Below are 18,630 nucleotides of genomic sequence, written 5' to 3' on the forward strand. Positions count from 1 at the left end.
CTCAAGTGCCCCCCGCCTTCCTCTTTGGGGTGCTCTCCGTTTTGAAGACTGCGGGGTCTTCAGAGCTCACGGCACGAGCTCTGACTTCTCTACAAAATCTAGACATTGTGTTATTTGCAGGATTTTCTATTTTCTCTTTCTCTCTTTTTTGTTTGACAAATTGCAAGAAACCAAAGAAAAGTCAAACCTTGACCTAAGGATATAGTTTTTCAACTCCAATGAGCTTCCTAGGAAAACTGACACCCAGAGAGAGAACTGCTGTAATTTGACGTGACTGAGAACCGCTGTTGCCCTGGAAACGCTCTCAGTTGGGCCAAATCGATATTCATTGTAACACCATCAGCAGGTCTTCAAATCATGCAATTCTTCCCAGCCATTAAAAAAAGATTAATTATTAATTACATCTCCTTGGTCTAGAAAAAAAAATTAGACACTAGGGTTATTTTCCTTTTCAAATTCTAGTTCAGAACTTAATCTTCTGTTTCTTAATCTCAGAAATTATTATTTGTAGAATGAAATGCCTCATGCATTCGTCCGGTTTTAAGCCACTCCTAGAGTTGTACCTTTCTAAAGAATGACTTCATTTATTTATTCAACAAACATTTAATACATCTTCTGCTGCTTATTAGTCACTATGCAGGGTTATTGAAATTCAAAATACCCACTTCCTTCTGCTATCAAGGAGCTCACAATCTAAATTATTAAAAATGAGTATTGGAAGAGTCCCAGTAGTACTCAAAAGGGAGGTTGTGAGGGCACGGAGGAGGACTGCCTAACCTAGAACGGTGAGTGGGCAGGAAGCGCCAGCTGGTTAGGGTTGGCTTCCTGGACCAGGTGAAACTGAGCTCAGTTTAAAGGAGAAGCAAATCTATATTTAAGCTTCCAAAAGAAAATCCCTGAATTCTACAAGAAAGAATAGTGTCTTTCATTTGCTGTCAAGAGGGCCGGGAACTTCTCCTTTTTAATCCCTGATGTACATGTGGAGAGTTGTCAAACAAATTTGGTGCCCAGTTTCGGGTTTTGGGAAATGCATTTTCTAATGCTCAGGGCAGCCACATGTGACTTTGAAACAGGTCTCCAGTGGGAGCTCCCACCCAGACACTCTTAATGTTCTTGTCAATGGGTTATCTTCCCTATAAATATCTTCCTGATATCTTCCCTAAAAGATATCTTCCCGACTTGTCCCTAAGCCCCACTCCGGGCCCTCCGCCGCCTACCCACCTTGGCGGAGGTGGAGATGACCACCATGCCGGAGGGGGCATCAGTGGCTGGACAGCTGGTCTGAGGGACAGCTCGCCCTCCCTGTTGTACAGGGACTCATGTACTGGAATTTCAAAGCTTCAGGGGCCAGGATAGCTTCTCTAGTCTTTCAGGAAAGGACCCAAGAATTATAGAGGTCAGAGTGTCATGGCAACAAAGTGCATGTTCTCTGTGTACCGCAGGACACTTCTGCTAAAACCTTAGCCAAGTCTCAGGCTGCCTGCAGAGGGCATATTGGAGGACAGTAAAATGCCTGTTACTTCATGGCTGGGAAGAGAAATGCCCTCTTCAGGAAGGATTCCTTGGCTCTCTGAGGTTGTGGGTGAGCACTTGGTTGACCTAAGAGGAGGCAACAGACAGATTTAATTTCCCACAGTGGCAGAAAGGGAAAGTGACTCGGGTGGGTGTAGAAGTCCTGCTGTCCTGTGGGACTCCCCCATTCTCTCTTGCCTTCCTCTTCTCTGTGCCTCCAAAGTCATGCTTCTCAGTGTGGGGCTTTGAGGATCTGGGTGCATCCCTGGATTTGTCCCTGAGTCTTGAGCCAGGCCCTGGCCAAATCCAAGTTGGGAGAAGGTGGACAAGCTTCTCATCAAGGGTTTTTACCCAACAGAAATTCCAGAAGGAGTGGGGGGGGGGGCAGAGCAGAGCCCCCGTGAGAGAAGAAGAATGCTCAGCCTAAAATATATACCTGGAGCCCCAGCTCATAGCTCCAGTGGGCGACTACCCTCGTCTTCTGAAATTCTGCCAGTATCCCAGTGCAGCCCACTTTTTTTTTTTTAACCTTTTGTGTATATTTTTTTCATCAAAGTATAATTGATTTACAATATTATATTAGTTTCAGGGGTACAACATAGTGAGTCAGTATTTTTATAGCTTATACTCCATTTAAAGTTACTACAAAACAATGGCTCTGTTGCTCGTCTGGGTTTCGATGTAGTAGTTTATATCTCTTAATCCCATACCCCTATCTTTCCGCTCCTCTTGCCCACTTTTTCTTAAAATGGCTAAATTTATTCACCTTTAGATACAAACTCTATCATAGTTTTTAAAAAACTTGACCAGCGTTGCTAAATTCTCAGTATAAATCAACTTCATGGTAATTTTCTTTCTTATAAGCAGGCAGGCAAGAATATGAACAGATGTTTTCATTAATATTTCCACAACCAGTTATGTGAAGAGTTTTCATGCAATAGAGGCTCCCTGTTTCCTGTAAGGTATTATGACCTCTCAGAAGAGGTTTATTTATTTGACTTCTATAAATACATCTATTTCGTGCATTGGTATCTCCTTGGGAGAGGACTTCTCAAGTTTCTGTCATCAACAGGAGGCTGAGTGCAGTGAAGGCTTCTGTCCAAAGATGGTGATCTACTTTGGGAATCGATTTGTAGGTACTGTGTACCCATCTCCACTACTCCAGGGAATGCCCCAGTCTCAGACATTGGCTTGAGCCAGGAGTCAGGAAGGAGAGTCTCCAGCCTGTTTTGTGAATGTGGATCTGGTTGTACAGTGGGATGCTACCTGCTGTGGAAGACTGGAGATGAGGGCATGGGAGCCAGGTTGACATGGGCATTCTCTAAAGGTGAAGACAATGAAGTCTGCCCATTTCCTTTCCCACTGAACTTCAAAACCCAAACTCAGGTGGAGATGGGCTATGCTAGGGTTCGACTGTGCTGGGGCGCCCGCCTCACTCTGCCTTCCTGCAACCCTACCAACACGTGCCCCGTGGAAGGGCGCAGTTTCCCTGGCACCCAGAGGAGGGCCATTCTTTGGTCAAGCATATGAGTTGCTGTAGCAGCCTCAGATCCAGCACCTATTTGTAGCATCCAAGCAGAACCTACTTTGCACGATCTGTTTGGGTTTCCTGTTCATCTTCAGAGTTCATAAGCATGAACCATTGAAGGTTTCCTGGAGGCTTTGGGATGAATTTGAAAAAGCCCAGGCTCTGGGCTCTTAAAAGGTCCACCCTGGAGTGGAGGTGGGTGGGTATAGCTCAGTGGTAGAGTGCGTTCAATTCCCAGTACCTCCACACACACAAAAAAGGGGGTCACCCTGGGTGGATTTCTTACCATCTCTGAGCCTTGGTTTCCTCATTCACCTGCATTGACATGTGGCTGCTGAGAGGCTTGTCAAGAGACAATGGGCAAAAAATCTTGCTAAAAATGAAAGCTTAGACCATGCTCCACCATTGTTAGTTGCATGGTGTTCTTGGCGTGTGTCTTACTCTTAATAAACATTTAGCCTTTAACCTTACACTGAACTTACCAGGCAACAGTTTTCTAACTGACACTCATTCTTATAAAGGTCTGGTCACCTTTCCCAGATATAGCAGGGTTTTCATTTCAGCCACCATAATCCATTTCCTTTAGCAGTGGTCTCGTTCCTGGCCGTGCCCCGGAGTCACCTGGGCCGCACCACAGGCAATTAGTGCAGCATTTCTAGAGGGGAGGCCTGGGCCATGCCCAGTTCGGGAACCCTCCTGGGTGATGATTCTGCTCTGTAGCTGGGGTTGAACACTGCAAGGGATCAGGAACAAAACCTACCAGGAGAGAGCAGACCTATCTCCCTCCATGGATCCTGATTTACCCAGAAGAGGTAAGATAAGGGAAACCTGCTTCGTAGGAAAGGCGCTTGTCTTCTGCCTCGGCTCTAGCAGCATCTTCCGTCTCAGTTGAGACTGTGCTGCTCGTTGTAATAACCACCAGACAAGCCGTTTGTTTTGCAGCCAGTTTAGATAAAATGTGCCCCGCTTCCACCCAGTTTTCCTCCTTGAAGAGATGCTGGAGTAATTCAGAATCTAAAATGGAGCCTGCTCCTCTGACTTCTTGGTCCTAAGCAAGCCCTCTTGTCTCTAGGAACACACAGGCAGCCACCAGGCTAGGACTATGAAACCAAGGGCACTAGAGTTAACAAAGCTGGGGTGAATTTTCCAGGCAAGGACACCACAGTGAAGAAATGCGTGGGGACTTGGCTGAGGGGGGATAGTCAGGGGTTTGTGAGTGCTGGAAAGATGCTCACGGGTTAGGCTAATCAAGGATTGATGACTAGCCCTCTGGAGAGGACAGGAGGAGTCCATAGGTCTCATTGATTAAAACCAGTCACCTTGTTCATTGGTTAGGAAGGAGCCTTCAGTCAGGTCCAGGAAGAGTCTGGATTCCTGAAGTCACTCGGTATCTGTAGCTCTTAAAATGGCTTTGGCTGGAATAGAGAGTTGATGTGAAACCCGTGAGCAAGTCCCTCTCTAAGGGGAGAATACCCCTTTCTTGATGACTGTACCAGGACCCCTCCCCAGGGAGGGACAGTTCCCACAGGTGCCTCTCCTCACATGCGCTCCGTGTTATGCGCTGAGCCCAGCCGCATCCCTGCCTTGGGTGTCAACCCGTGACTTCTTCCCTCTCAGGTCATGTAGATATGAGAGTCTTCCTTCTAAACAGAGACACAGAAAATAAAGGGAGTGCTGTCTCATTTTTTCAATTCAGGCTGCAGAAGTCTCATTCTTCTAAATCCCAGAATTCCAGTTTTATTTTTAGGAAGAAAGACTATCACATCTTTCTCAACTGTTTTCTTCCACCGCTTGCATTTTTGTGAATGGGCATAAATGAAACAACCATAAATCCAGAGAGCACCTTCCCAAAACAAAACAAAACAGCAGTCCCCTGCAGGCAGCTGGCCCCGGAGCCTGTCTTTCCAGTCTCCTTTAGTTTATGTTCATTTTTGCATTTCAAGAGCAAACATTAAACTTTTCCTATTGTCTCCCGTTTTCATTCTCCAATATTCCATTGCCTGAGTACAGGGTTTTTTTGGTCTTCTGTGTATTTTTTAAAATTATGATATAATTGACGTATAAAATGATAATGGTTTCGGGTGGACAAATAATGACTCAGTACTTGGATGTGATGTGAAATGTTAACCGTAGTAAGTCTAGTTAACATCCATCACTACATACAGTTACAAGCTTTGTTCTCCTTGTGATGAGAACGTTTAAGATCGGCTCTCTTAGCAGCTTTCAGGTACACCATACGGTATTACTGACTGTGGTTGCCTCGCTGTGCAGTTACTTTCCCAGGACTTATTTACGTATATTTTATAACCGGAAATTTCATCATAAGGTACAAACTTTCGTGTATTTTTAAGTTATTTTAAAATTTAGGTTCTTTATTATCTTGATAATTTGTGTATAATTTTCTGTGAACACTGGCAGAAAATCTTGTGGGTTTTTTGGTTTAATTTTTTGCTGTTAAAGCCCCCTCGCCCCCAGGACAGAACCGCAGTGCCTGGCACGGGGCCGGGGCTCCGCCAGTGTTGGCTAGAACCGCCACCCTTAGGATGAGGCGCTCCGGGACGCCTCCTGCTGCGTGCCGTGCTGGCTCTGAGCTGTGACGTTATTCACTTCTTTTTGAAAAACATACTTATTGTTTCAAATATTTATTCAACAAATAGTGAGTTTCTGCCATGAATCAGACATTAGGGAAACCTCGGCGAGAAACTTTTGTCGTGTACTGTAAGAAATATTTGAGTTTCCCTGTCTTTAGTTTTTTTTTTAATTGAGGTAAAATTCACATAACATGAAGTTAACCATTTGAAAGTGTACAATTCAGTGGCATTTAGTACATTGACAATATGGTGCAACCTCACCTCCGTCTAGTTCTAAAGCATTTTCATCACCTCCAGGGAGACCCCATATCCACTAAAGCAGTCACTCCCCATTCCTCGCTTTCCCCAAGCTCCTGGGCAACCACTAATTCGCTTTCTGTCTCTTCTGGATTATTGTTTGCTTTTTGTCTGGTGGATTTAAAAGGAATGATGGTATTGCATTTTCTATGCTATCACTTGCCTAAGAACTCCAGGCATTCCATCACTGAGCAGTTTAGGTTACTCTGCTACTCCTGGACCGAGAGACTGTGTGTGGGGGGTGAGGGATTTTCCCTGTTGTCAGTGGATAACCCTCTAGAGGCAAAGGCCAGTATGCAGGAGCTGCTACTGTCAGATGGCCAAAACGTGCCTCCTGATGCCAAGATGCTCTTCCTAGGATGGTTGGTCCTGATGTTATTCCATTGCCGCACATCTATGGGGCACGGATCAAAGGTGTGGAAGTGTTTTGTCCTCTGGACCCCCCACCTCCCTATGAAGCTGTGGTGAGCCAGACAGACCAGCAGCAGGTACTGTCCACAGAGTTTCTCTCTGCTACGTTGATGGCAAGTGGGAAAAGCAGCCGGGCTTGGGAAGGGACCATGTCCTGCAGATCTTTTTAAGTTCACTCCAGTCCAGGTGATGGTTGAGTTGAGTATCAGCAGATAACCCTCTTTCCCCTGTGATGCAGGGATCTCCATTCCAAATGCCAGATGGGCCAGAAGCTGCCACCAGCCCATTGGAACCGATCTGCATACCAGTGACTCAGGGTAATAAATACATCATTGCTGCCCAAACTCATGACTCAGTAGATTAAAACGGATAAAATAATGATCTGTATGATACCGTGCTATCAACTTTTAGGGCTTACAAATAGGAGATACTGTGTGAACAGAAATGAAGATATCCTTAAAATCTCTTATGAATAACCAGGCTGTTTTCAGAAATGGATAACAGAGTTTAATTTGGCATTCCTGTGTTTTCTGATGCAAGATTTTTTTTTTCTTCTGTTAAAATAAGATGAGCTCTTTTAAAGGGACAAAAATGGTTTCATCCTTTGCAGAGTGATTTGCCCATTTATAACCTAGGACCTAGGTCATTCTGCCTTCACATGTACTGAACGCTGATTTCCAATCCTGTATTAAATAGTAGAGTCAATTTACATTTCTCCTTGTAACTTAAGGGAACAGCATTACCGCTTTCTCTCTTCGGAGAGGTTTTAAATGGTCCAGAGATTGTCCACGGGACAAAATTGCAAATGGTGATATATAATGGATCAACCTTTATCTATTTCAGACAGAGGTAGTTTTTCAACAGCACCATAGGAAATGGGTTTCTGTTCTGTCCTGTGCACCTTCCATCTTAAGTAGAATTATGCAGCAGGGTTCTGTTTCCTAAATGTGTTTGTAATTCTTCCATTTCTCAAAATAGTTTCCCAAACCACACCTAAGGCCCACAAGAGATAGGATTTTATTTTCCCGAGCAGCAGTCATCCAACTCCAGAGTGGTTTGACTGATTCATTATTGGCCGTGGGCTCTTTAACTTGGCTTTCCAGGAGTTTCACAGCCTGGCCCGTGGTTACCGCCTCTGCCAGCATCAGCCCTGCAGCCCGCAGAGCAGCCCCTCACCAGTTCTGGTATTATTACCTTCCAGGATGAGTCAAGCTCATCCTGACTGTCAGACACATAACATGGCTAGGAGCTTCCCGGTGCTGCACCAGGATGCTTCACTGAAGAAGAGTCTAAGCATCTGTAGGCATTTTGGCACGGCTTCTTTCTCTGCTCTTGGATTTAGAGCGTTGTGTTTGTTTGTTCTAGGTGTGGAGGGGCCGTTTGGGGAGGCAGCATTTCCCACAGTGCTGGGAAATTAAAACTTAGCTGGGCCCGCAGCCCAAGCAAGTGCTATTAACTGTGTTACCCTTGTCCTGGCACGTTTGGGCTCACGGGTATTTCCTGCCCAACATTTTGAAGGCGCCAACTGGTGAAATAATTTATGTTTCTCTTCTTCCAAAAAAAAAAAATCAGGTGGGGACATTCCTAACACACCTGGAGAAGAAAGAGCATGCCTCTCAACTCCCAACTCAAACCAGACATGCCTGGCGAGGAGCCGGGGAGCCCTTCAGCCCCTGAGGACGAGATCCAGGAGTGACCCTGTGCTCCATCAGTCAGCAGAGAGAGGTGATGTCCGTCCCCAGGCTCTTTGCAGGGCCTGTGCTCATTTGCCGAAAGGTGCCAAGTGGCTCTAGCCACCCAAGGCCCTGCGGTTCAAGAGAGAGTTTGAGGGGGTTAAGAGGTCTTGGGAACGTAAGGTATTTTGCATGCACGTTAGGGACAGACATCTACCACGTCTTTTAAAGCTGGTAGGATTTTTTCTTGTCAAGTCACTATCATCAAAAGCATTTGGTTGCACGTGATACTGTGCTGGGGACCACATGAAGAAAGTCGTGCAAACGTAGATCCAGTTCCTAGATTCTCACTGTCCTGTGGGAATGAACGTTCTCCAGGAAAAGGTCACAGGGGTGTATTTGTTTTTACCCCTTCTATAATTTAATATTAGCTATCTTTTTGCTGTGTATGAGCAGATTTGAATTATTTAAATCTGACCTTGTTTTAAGCACTTCAGATACAGTGAAAGTCTAATGCTCCCTCTCCCTTCCTGTTTTGAGTTTGTGTATAGATGTTATTTGAATACTTCTAAATTTTAATAATTAAAATTTTTTTAATTTAAAATTGTGTTAAACTTAAAATAACACTGAATCTTCTTTCTGAGTATGACTATCTGAACATCTCCAAATACCTCTTCACCATAGAAAATTATAAAAAATAAAGGAAATAAAGGGAGAAAATGGAAATCTTCTGTAATCCCACCAGCACAGGCTTCTTTCAGTGACCTTTTCTAACCAGTGGCCCATGCTCTTGTCAAGCTCTGTGCAATACGGCTTTGCAGACTCTCTAGCCCTGCTCTGTCCCCGGCCCCACAGCACCCCCTAGTTCGGTTCTGTCCCTCTGACAGCGTGTGTTGTTTGCCGCAGCTCTGGACTGACCGTGTGGGAGCCAGAGAGAACAATCCTCTTGTCTCTCCAGCGGCTTCTGAGCAGGGAGGAGTCCCGCCGCCCTCTGCTCCCGAGCAGGCTGGCAGCCTGGCCCCTCAGCTCCCTGGACCGTCTTCACTGCGGGGTCCTCTGCCCCACCTGGCATGCTGAGGACGCGAGACGGCCACCTGCGGCTTCAGTGGGAACTTAGCTGTCTGCACAGCTTAGCGAGATCTTTCCAGAACCTGCTCCCCTTCTGCAGTTCTGCAGGGGCAAGGATGACACGTGCCTCCCTGTTGGAGCCCTCTACTGGGAAAGGGACCAGTTGCCTTCGAGTGACTGAGTGTGGCCCTTGACTCTGTCCTCACACCTGAGAGTCTGTAGCAAGGGTTCCTGGGAGACCCCGGTTCTCTGTGACTTGCACGTGGCAGCCTAGGAAGACGGCTGCCAGCCTCTGCTTAGAGCTTCTCACGCCCACCTTTCCCCTTCCTGCCCTTGTGTTCCCACCCCATGCCTCCCTCCTTGAATATCTAGATTCCTGCTTCTCAGACCCTTGCAGACTGAAATCTCCAGTGTCGTGTACACTGAAGGCTGCTGGCTGCCTTATGAACACATGGAGACCAGGCCTGATTTCCCTTCACCCTCCTGCCAGGGCAGTAATATTCTGCCCGCCCTTATACCCTTGCCGAAGTAGGTAGTTGTGAAATTAGAGCCTGCATTGGATTTCCCAGGCCCGCGGCTGACTTCCAGGATGACGCGTACTTTTTCTGCACTCGGCTTCTCTTTCTAGTCAGCCGTAGCGCTACCTCCCCGCCACCACCCTGCCACCACCCTGCCACGGTGCGAGCGTCAAAACTCTAAGTCAGTACAGTGCCCCTGAGGATGTTTAGGACAAAGGTACCGTCCACGTGAGCAGAGCATTCCATTCATCCCACAAGTCTCGTCTCTCCTCAGTCTCTCTCTTTAAGTGGCTTCTTCATCCTCCCTGCCTTGGAACATTCTTCCATCGGTCAACCAAAGTTTTCTGCCTGCTCCCCCACCCCGATATGCTGGTCATCACCTCATGAGACCATTGCTCTGTAACATTCTGGATGCTCTTCTCTGTCATCTGTCTTTACCTGGATTGCTGTGTTTATGTGGCACAATACAATATTTGGGGGCCATGAAATTACCCTTCAGGGAATAAGCTTGTGTCATAGTTGTTGGGTTTTTTTTCCTCTTCTTTCTGCAAGAGGAAAAGCAAGATGTGCATGGCCGTCGGCATTTGTCACTTGCTTTCCACGCCGAGTTTCATGATCTCTGCTGTTTCTGGTACAGGCGTGTGTTCACAGGGCTTGGCCAATGGGTGCGTGTTGCTTGTCTCTGTCCACAGCCGCCCCCGTGCTCAGCTGTGAAGCCGCGACTCAGACGGAGGGGAGACCGGATCCAACTGCGGTGACCTTGAGGAGAGGGTTTAGATCCAGAGCTTCGAGATGCCGACCGAGGTCTTTAATAGATTACAAATCTTACATGGACACCAAGCTGCTGGTGGCGAGGTTCCTGGAGCAGTCGTCCTGCAGGATGACCCCGGACATCCACGAACTTGTAGAAAACATTAAATCTGTTTTGAAGTCCGATGAGGAGCACATGGAAGAGGCCATCACGAGCGCCAGTTTTCTAGAACAGGTAGTTTTATTATTAATATCAGGCATGAGTAGGAGAACTCGTTTCCATAGCCGCTGAAGCGGCTTCTCTGCTTTCCTATCCCAGGCACAGAAAGGTCATGGTCACTGCATCGGGGTAATGGGCGTAGGAGGTCTGGGGAGGGAGAGGAGGACGGCTGTGTACTTTCTTCTCAGGTATGGTGACTTTTCCACAGCCTTCTCGGCCCAAGAGAAAAGAAATTTTTCCGGGATAAGGAAGCCTGCCTGGGAAGAAAAAAGGGTGCAACTCAGGGATGAAAGCAAAGGCTATGGGCAGTGCGGATACACTCAACATTCGACTTCCTAAGATGAAAGTTTCCCTTGATCTGACGTGTTTTTTTCAGCCCTTTGACGGTGATGGACAAATGTGAATTTTAATATTGGCAAGATTCTGGGAGCTGTTCACACTCCCATGAGATGTTTGGCGAAATTACCTACGCCAATAGAACTTAAGGGAACAAACACCTTTTCCTTTCCATGGATTAAAAAGTAAAAGGCAATCCCCAACCAGAAGCCACTGGTGAAAAGGTAAATTTTCCACTTGGGTGTCAGGCTTCTCATCTTTAAAGTGAAGGGCTGGACTAGGCGGTCTCTGCGCCTGTATCTCTGAGCGAATGGAACGTCCCTCTGACTAGAGCAGGGTTGGGTCGCCGCTTTCCTCACCCACCTCTTCTAAAGCAGCGTCTGCTTTCTAGGCCTTTACTCCATTGCTCTGTGCCTGTGGGGCGGTGGTTGTAGACCTCAGGGCCCAGTGGCTCCCGGGTGTTGCTTGGTTGTGCTTGTGAGTCTGATGTGCCCGTCAGATACTTCTTGAGTTGAATTGGCCTGATTCTCAGGGTCATTACCAGCTATAAAATCCTAGCTACGTTTTTAAGGCAGATTGAACGAATCCCCTTTTCACTTTGCTTTCTGTTCCCCTTCCCACCTGTTGGCCTCTTCTGACAGAAGCCAGAAGCCAAATTCTCTCCCATCCCTCAGGGGACCCTGGGGGGCGGGAGAGCAGTCTGATTACCCGTGGGAAGAGGTACACGAGCCATGGGCCCTCTGGTTTGTTTATGGAAACAGTGGTCAGCCAGTGGTCCTGGGTCAGGCTCCGGGGCATAGCCCGTGTGGAAGAGACTCGAACAACCGCGTGTCCCTGGTCTACTCCAGATGTCATTCCCTGCCTCCTTCCCTCTGGTCAGCCCCAGTTTCCATGATAAGCAGGAGCAAGTAGTTGGAGCCGCTGAGTTCCGGTGAGTTAAGAGCTGGGGCACCTGTGGAGCTATTGGTCTGGACCTTCTGCAAAGTTTTGCTGGAAACTTGCTTTGGGGAAAAAGAATAAGCACTTATAGTTCAACAGATGCAGTCGCTACAAATGTCTGCTAGGGATTTGTGTGCAGGCTGGATGAACATTCAGGGACTGGGATTGCTGCAGTGGAACCTGGGCCACCTGCTGGGGCTTCCAGAACTGGATCCCGGTGGTGAGGCAGCATGATGCCGCACCACTGCGCAAAAGAAAGACAGAGGGACAAGGGGAAGGGAGCCTTTATTTCTGATTCTGCCCAGCTTTAGCACATTTTCACCTTCACTAGTATTACTGGAATGTGTTTTTATATCCATTTTAACTTTACCAATATCAAAACCTCCTGTCCTAACTTACGATGTAACAACAGTAGACGTCTGTGAATGTTGGAATTTTCTTACTCAGGAAACCAAGACAGCCTTAAAGACAAAGATCATAATAGAGTGTTAGCAAAACTTAATGTCCCATCTTTGGGGGGAGTAACCTTATAATGACCTTAACATCTCAGAATGGTACAAACTAAGCAAAAAAATCGTCCAAATGATTGTTCTGTGATGTTAGCTGGTAATAAAGCACTTGAGTTTTTCCCAAGGTGCTGACAACAATATAGTTCATACAGACGTGAATGTGAATTTTTAAAAAATTAAAACACGACAGTTCTCCCCTTATCAATCCCTTTTGAATCAGAGATTTCTCATTTTTGCCATTAGATGATATATTTACAGTTATATATATGCTACATTGCAAAACAGATCTGAGTATGAACACTTTTAAGAGTTTTTCCAAATAAATTGGCCTAGTTTTTCTGTCGTTTATCATTTTACTGAAGACTTATCAGATCGATTAAAAGTGTCACTGGTTTTCATTGACATTTTATAAACTTATTACTTAGTAATGATCCCAGACCAGTGGTTATAAGATTTTCAAGTGCATCAGTATCACCTGGGTTCTTGTTAAAAACACAGATGCCCAAGCCCCAGTCCACCCTCCCGTGTTAGCATTGCTGTGGGGAGAGCAGGGAACCTGCGTTTCTAACAAGCTCTCCTCCCCTCCAGTGATGTGCAGGCCTAGTGAGAATTGCTGACTTGGATCACAGGGAAACTGGAAAAACCTGACGAGACCAATGTTAACTATAAAGCGGGAAATTGCAGTAAACAAATAAGTGTGGCAGGCCTACAGCTGAAGCAATAGAAAATTGGGGGAATTTCTTAGAAACTGTAGCAAAGAGGGAATATGTTAAGAGTCTTTCTGGAATTCCAAGTGGGTTCCACTTTGGGAAAGCTAAACATTACCTGATGAACTGAGAAGGTGGGTGTGAGGATCACATCTGGTGAAGCTGTTGTGACCCCTTGTAACCCTGTTTGTTCTCCCGAAGATCATGGCCCCGACGCAGCCCAGCCCGCCCCAGGCCCATGTGCTGCCCTTGCGGAGACGGCCTGGCCTGCTGCACCTGCGGAGCTGCGGGGACCTGAGCACCTTTGTCCCGGCGGGGAGGCCGAGAGCCGAGAGGAGGCCGCGGCGAGCGGAGGCTGAGAGGCCGCACAGCCTCATCGGGGTCATCCGAGAGACCGTCCTGTGAGGCTGCGGATCAGGGCCCTCTGAGGAGCAGGCGGAAGGTGGCCCTGGAAGGCAGGGAGCCACTCCCGGGGACAGATCCCCTCCTTTACCCTGGAGCTTCCTGGCTGGGAATTGGGGTCCCCCTCTGGGTACCCCTCACAAAGGGGGGTGCTCCACAGAACATTTAATCCCGGCTCTTTGTGCCCCTTTCTGCTTGCTGGGGGAACTTGAGGGTTCTTCTGGGCCCATTTGGCTTTTGGATGCGCCGAGTTGGGAGTCTGTAAATGAAGCGGGGTCTCCTCTGCCCAGGTCTGCCCTGCGGTGCAAGAAATGGCCCGGGACCCTGTGCCCACCAACCCCTCGCGGCCCTCCTCCTCATGAGCAGATCCCCTCCCTGGAAGGCAGGTCTGCGGGGCTGCTATTTATGGCTGCCTGCGGCCTGTGCTGCCAAATGAGAGAGGAGCCCGGAAGCAGGATGAGTAATGCCAGTATTCTGCAGTCAAGCCTCCTGTTAGGTCACTTTCAAATCCCCCTCTCTTTAGGAAAAACAGGAAACGTGTTCCGTGACAGATTTTAATGAAAGACATTTAGGGAGAGAATTCTTGTTAATTCCATTTATTCATGCTTGCAAAACTAGAGATGGCTGAGGCAGAATTGAGAATAAATATGTTTACCTTGGATCTCCGGGCTCCCTGTGCAACATTTGTTTATGTGGAGGTGGCCAGGCCTTACCTTCTGAAGGGCTTGGAATTTGGATTGGTGGTAGTCAGGTGGTCAGATCCGGGCAGGCCACCAAACCAGCTTAATCTCCAAAGCACCCGAGCCCCATGGATAACGGTGCATCCTTCATCCGTTCGGCCAGCACTTGGCTTCCCAAAGCTGCCTTCCCTTGGCCCATGAGCAGTAAATCAGTAAAGTGATTACGGATTGAGGATTAGTGCTAAAAAGGATGGAGGCCATCAGAGAAGCTTCTTTCAGGAAGTGGCATTTAAGCTGGACTGGATTTTCAGGGTCAGGATAGGGTGTTCCAGGCAGAGGGAACAGTCAGTGCAAGGGCACCCAGCACTAGAGACCACAGTGACCGCAGCCCAGGGTGAGGGGAGAGGTGGGAGGAGCCTCAGGCTGGATTTTATGCTAATAATGAGATATGATGGAAGAGTCTGCAATGGAAGAGTGCAGGTTTAGTTACATTTCAGGTGATCACTGTTCCACGTGGACGTTGGTTTAGGACAGGATCTGGGATGAAGTGGAGCTGAGGAGCAGCAGAGAGGCTGTGTGCTCAGAGGCCGGCTGTCCTTGCCGGCACCGCCTGGGCTCCAGGTGCTATGCTGGCAGCATACACCTTCATGTTGCCCTCACAGCCACGTACGAGGTGGAAGCTGTGACTGTCCACATTTTACAGATAGGAAAATGAGGTTCGGTAACTTGCCCAGGATCACTCAGATGTTAAGTGCTAGAGGTGCCATTCTTGCCCAGGCCACCTGTCTCCAGAAAGCACTCCATCCCTCGATTTGCCAGATAGTAGTAGTTTGCCATTTCGTGTCTCTAAGCAAGTGGTTGCTGAGACCTCTAGCTTGGTTTGTGGAAGCACAGACTCCTCCGCTCCAAGCCCACAAACCGGGCCAGAGTGGGAACTGGGGTGAGGTCAGGAGACTGAGTAAAGACACTCTATGGCACTGGGCTGGGGTGGAAAGTGGCAGTGGAAACAGATCTGGAAATGAAGGGGTTTGGGGGGCTGTAAACAGGCTGCGATCTGGCCCACTTCCCTGGGGTGAGCTGCATTTGTGGAGGAGGTTTAAAGGGGCTTCCTAGGACGACAGTTTCCCTGTTCCATACACCTGTGTCCAGGCACTGAATTCCCCCAGCATGGAAGCAGTCTTTCCGTTTCTCTGGAAGTCCCCGTGGTCAGCAGCATAGCTGCCCACGGGGGCCTGGCCCGCTTTCCCTGGGGCAACCCCTGCCCTCTGTGGGGACCTCCACTGTGCTGCCAGCCCCTCACCTCCCCCGGCTCGCTGTCTGCATAAACGGCCCACGCTGCCCCGGCTGGCTGCTCTCCTCTTTACTCCTGTTTATTTTTTCCAGCCTAGTGTCTCCAGGTGAGGCCCAGGAGCTCTCAGCCACCAATTTGCTGCTCCTTCATGGTCCTTCAGGGAGAGCAGGACCGCCTTACCCCTCTCAGCCATGGCTGGTCTTTCTCACATCTCTAGGTTTATGTTGTTTCCCACCTTGGGAGGGGCGTCCCGTTTCGTCTTCCTTCTGACGTCCTCACCACTCGCCTCCAGCTATCTCTGCAGACCTCACTGTCTACCTTGAAGGCTCAGGGAAGGCAGATGGGGCTGCAGGTGTGGACGGTGTCTGCTTCTAGCCTAGGGGGACCAGCCCCAGGAGATGGTCCCAGCCACCCTGAGGAGACCCCAGCAATAACCGGAGAGGACGGGAACAGGAGGGCATCACCATCAGCAGGAAGTGGGACTGTCTCAGCTTTGAAGACTTGGCCCTGCAGCCTGGGGAAAGTCCCACCTGTTTCCAGCACCTGAAGGTATTGGTGAAGTCAGACAACTGACTTCCTGTCTTGCTTCTCAGACTTTAAGGAATATTAAAGTAAAAATATATGTACTATACATTACAATATATATTATAATATGTAATATAACATTTTATATGTCATTGCCTTGGAAGAGAACTTAGCAGTTCACCTCCCTGTTAGTTTGCTGGGCATAATATCCTTTAAAATACGTAGGCATTAATAATGTGATATTTATGGGTTCGCATAACTGAATGTACGGGGGAGGGCCCTGTTGCATTTGGAGTACCTTAAGAGTCCAGTCCAGAGGTGGTAACAAAGCATGTCAAATATAGTTATCAAAATTACACCAGAAGGTTGATTAATTGTCATGAGGGGTGTTTGGAATAAGTTGTCGCTGGTGAAGTGATGTTGAAGGTCTGCGGCTGGCTCGCAGCAGCGCTGGACAGTCAGCGTTGCTTCTGCATCAGTGCGGAGTAGGAATCTGGTCCCCACGCCCTGAGATTGTTGTGGGAGGGGCTGGGACACAGGCTGCTCCTTCAGAGTGTTGTTGCCTCTGCCTTGACCTTTCACGGAAGCCATGTGTCCAAGTGTCTGAGGACGGAGCAGGACTTTCCCAGGCTTACCAGCTGTTTCGTGCAGACTTGCCAGTGAGTGTTTTTGTCTGGCTAGCAGAATTTTCTCCCAAGACTTGCTTTCTTTGGAGCATCCTAACGGTGAGGTGTAAGGACGGGGCCCATGGCCCCTAACTGCCTGTGGTTACCCCACTTTACCAGAAGAACTAGCATTTGCTGAACAGCCATGTTTGCGAGGTCCGGTCACTCTCCCCCTTCAGTCTGCAGATGGGGAAACTGAGGCAGAGAGCTATGTGCAGAGCAGCAGGAGATCTATGCTTCCAGCTCCTGGACCGGGGCTGTTGGTGCAGGTCAGAGCTTCTGAACTGTTTGGGATGAAGGACCAGTTCTCTTCTCTCCAATCCGACACAGAGCAAAAACGTTTGTAAATTATAATAAACTGACTAAAAACTATCTTAGTCAGCTCAGGCTGCTGTAACAGCATACCATAGACTGGGTGCCTTAAACAACAGAAATATTTATTTCTCATGGTTCTGGAGGCTGGGAAATCCAAGATCAAAGACTCAGCACCTGGTGAGAACAGCCACCTTCCTGGCTTGGAGACCGCTGCCTTCTTGCTGCGTCTTCACGTGGAGGAGAGAGAGCCCTGGTCTCTTCATCTTACAGGGGCACCTTACAAGGGCAGTCCTATCATGGGAGCTTCACCCTCAGTTCCTTATCTAAGCCCAGTCATCTGCCAAAGGTCCTACATCCAAATACCATCACACTGGAGACAGAGCTCAACATACGGATTTTGAGGGGACATAAACATTCAGTCCATAGCACTGATTTACCAGGGTAAGGAAATAATAGCAATTTAAAAAAGACATAACAAATGCAGTGCCCGCCCCCGCCTTGTGTTAAATAAACTTTATTTTTAAGAGTAGCTTTAGGTTCACAGTAAAGTTGAGTGTAAAGTACAGAGAGGTCTTCTGTGTCTCCTGCCCCCACACACGTGCAGACTCCCCCAGTATCAACATCCCGCAGCAGAGTGATGCATTCTTCGTAACCAAGGCCCCTACGCTGACACCTCGTTGTCACTCCAAGTCCCTAGTTTACACGAGGGGTCAGTCTTGGTATTGTATATTCTGTGGGTTTTAGCAAATGAATAATGACGTGTATCTACCATTACACTATGACGCAGAATAGTTTCTCTGCCCTAAACATCCTTGGTGCTTTGCCAGCTCATCTCTCCCTCCCTGCAACCCCTGGCAACCACTAATCCTTTCACTGCCTCCATAGTTTTTCGCCTTTTCCAAAATGTCCAATATAGTTAGAGTCACACAGGATGAGGCTTCTTCAGGTTGGCTTCTTTCACGTCTCTCTCTGCTATTAAGTTTCCTCCATGTCTTTTCACGGCCTAATGGCTCATTTAATTCCCTTATTAGATTATTAGATTCAACCGTCGTAATAGTAACTCTAGCCGGTTAACATTTCAGAACAGCCTTGTTTCTGAACTTGCTCTTGTCAGGGACCAGGAACAAAGAGTTCTCGGCTCAGGTCTGCGGCCCACACTTCGAGTTGGCTGGTATCTCGAGCACAGTGTTGAGGAGTAGCGGAGGCCATCGACATCCTTGCTTTGCTCCTGATCTTAGAGGAAATGCCTCTGATGCTTCCTCATTAAATAAGAGCTTAAGGTAGATTTTATGCGTTCTATCCTAATAAGGTGTACTTACACCTCAGTTCCTAAGTTCTTGAGTGTTTGGGTTTTTTCATGAAGGGGTATTAAATTTTTCTCAGCATTGAGAGGGATAATCATGATTTTTCTTTTTAGTTTTTTTTTTAATGTGGGCTGTAATGTTAATAGATTTCTAATAGTGAACCAACCTTGCATTATTGAATAAATCCCTCTTATTCATGGTGTATTATTTTCTGAATGTGATTTTTAGATTCATTGTGTTTGCTAACATTTTGTTTAGAAATTTTCCAATGATATTTATGAACAATACTGGTCGGTATATTTCTTAATCTCTGGGGCAGGTATCAGTGTTATATTTGCTCCATAAGACAAATTATATTTGAAAGGAACCAGATTAAAAATAATTAAAAT

The 18,630-nt window shown here is 47.5% G+C and overlaps 1 protein-coding gene across 6 annotated transcripts in view; it reads left to right on the forward strand.

The window, feature by feature from the left end:
- The window catches only part of FAM189A2 (family with sequence similarity 189 member A2), an 81,800-nt gene extending 65,487 nt beyond the window's left edge, over positions 1 to 16,313 (forward strand). For 4 of the 6 annotated variants that reach the window (XM_014565244.2, XM_032477795.1, XM_014565247.2 and 1 more), the window contains 5 exons: positions 6,287 to 6,416; positions 6,578 to 6,656; positions 7,912 to 8,064; positions 10,291 to 10,583; positions 13,261 to 14,122. In XM_014565244.2, the coding sequence (XP_014420730.2) occupies positions 6,287 to 6,416; positions 6,578 to 6,656; positions 7,912 to 8,064; positions 10,291 to 10,583; positions 13,261 to 13,464 (859 nt within the window). In that variant the 3' untranslated portion in view covers positions 13,465 to 14,122. Of the gene's footprint in view, positions 1 to 6,286; positions 6,417 to 6,577; positions 6,657 to 7,911; positions 8,065 to 10,290; positions 10,584 to 10,944; positions 11,129 to 13,260 lie in introns of all 6 variants that reach the window. The other 2 variants (XR_004319241.1, XM_032477794.1) reach the window with 2 other exon arrangements.
- Positions 16,314 to 18,630: the final 2,317 nt, after the last annotated feature.

Source organism: Camelus ferus, chromosome 4 (assembly GCF_009834535.1).
Source record: "Camelus ferus isolate YT-003-E chromosome 4, BCGSAC_Cfer_1.0, whole genome shotgun sequence".
Classification (NCBI taxonomy): domain Eukaryota; kingdom Metazoa; phylum Chordata; class Mammalia; order Artiodactyla; family Camelidae; genus Camelus; species Camelus ferus.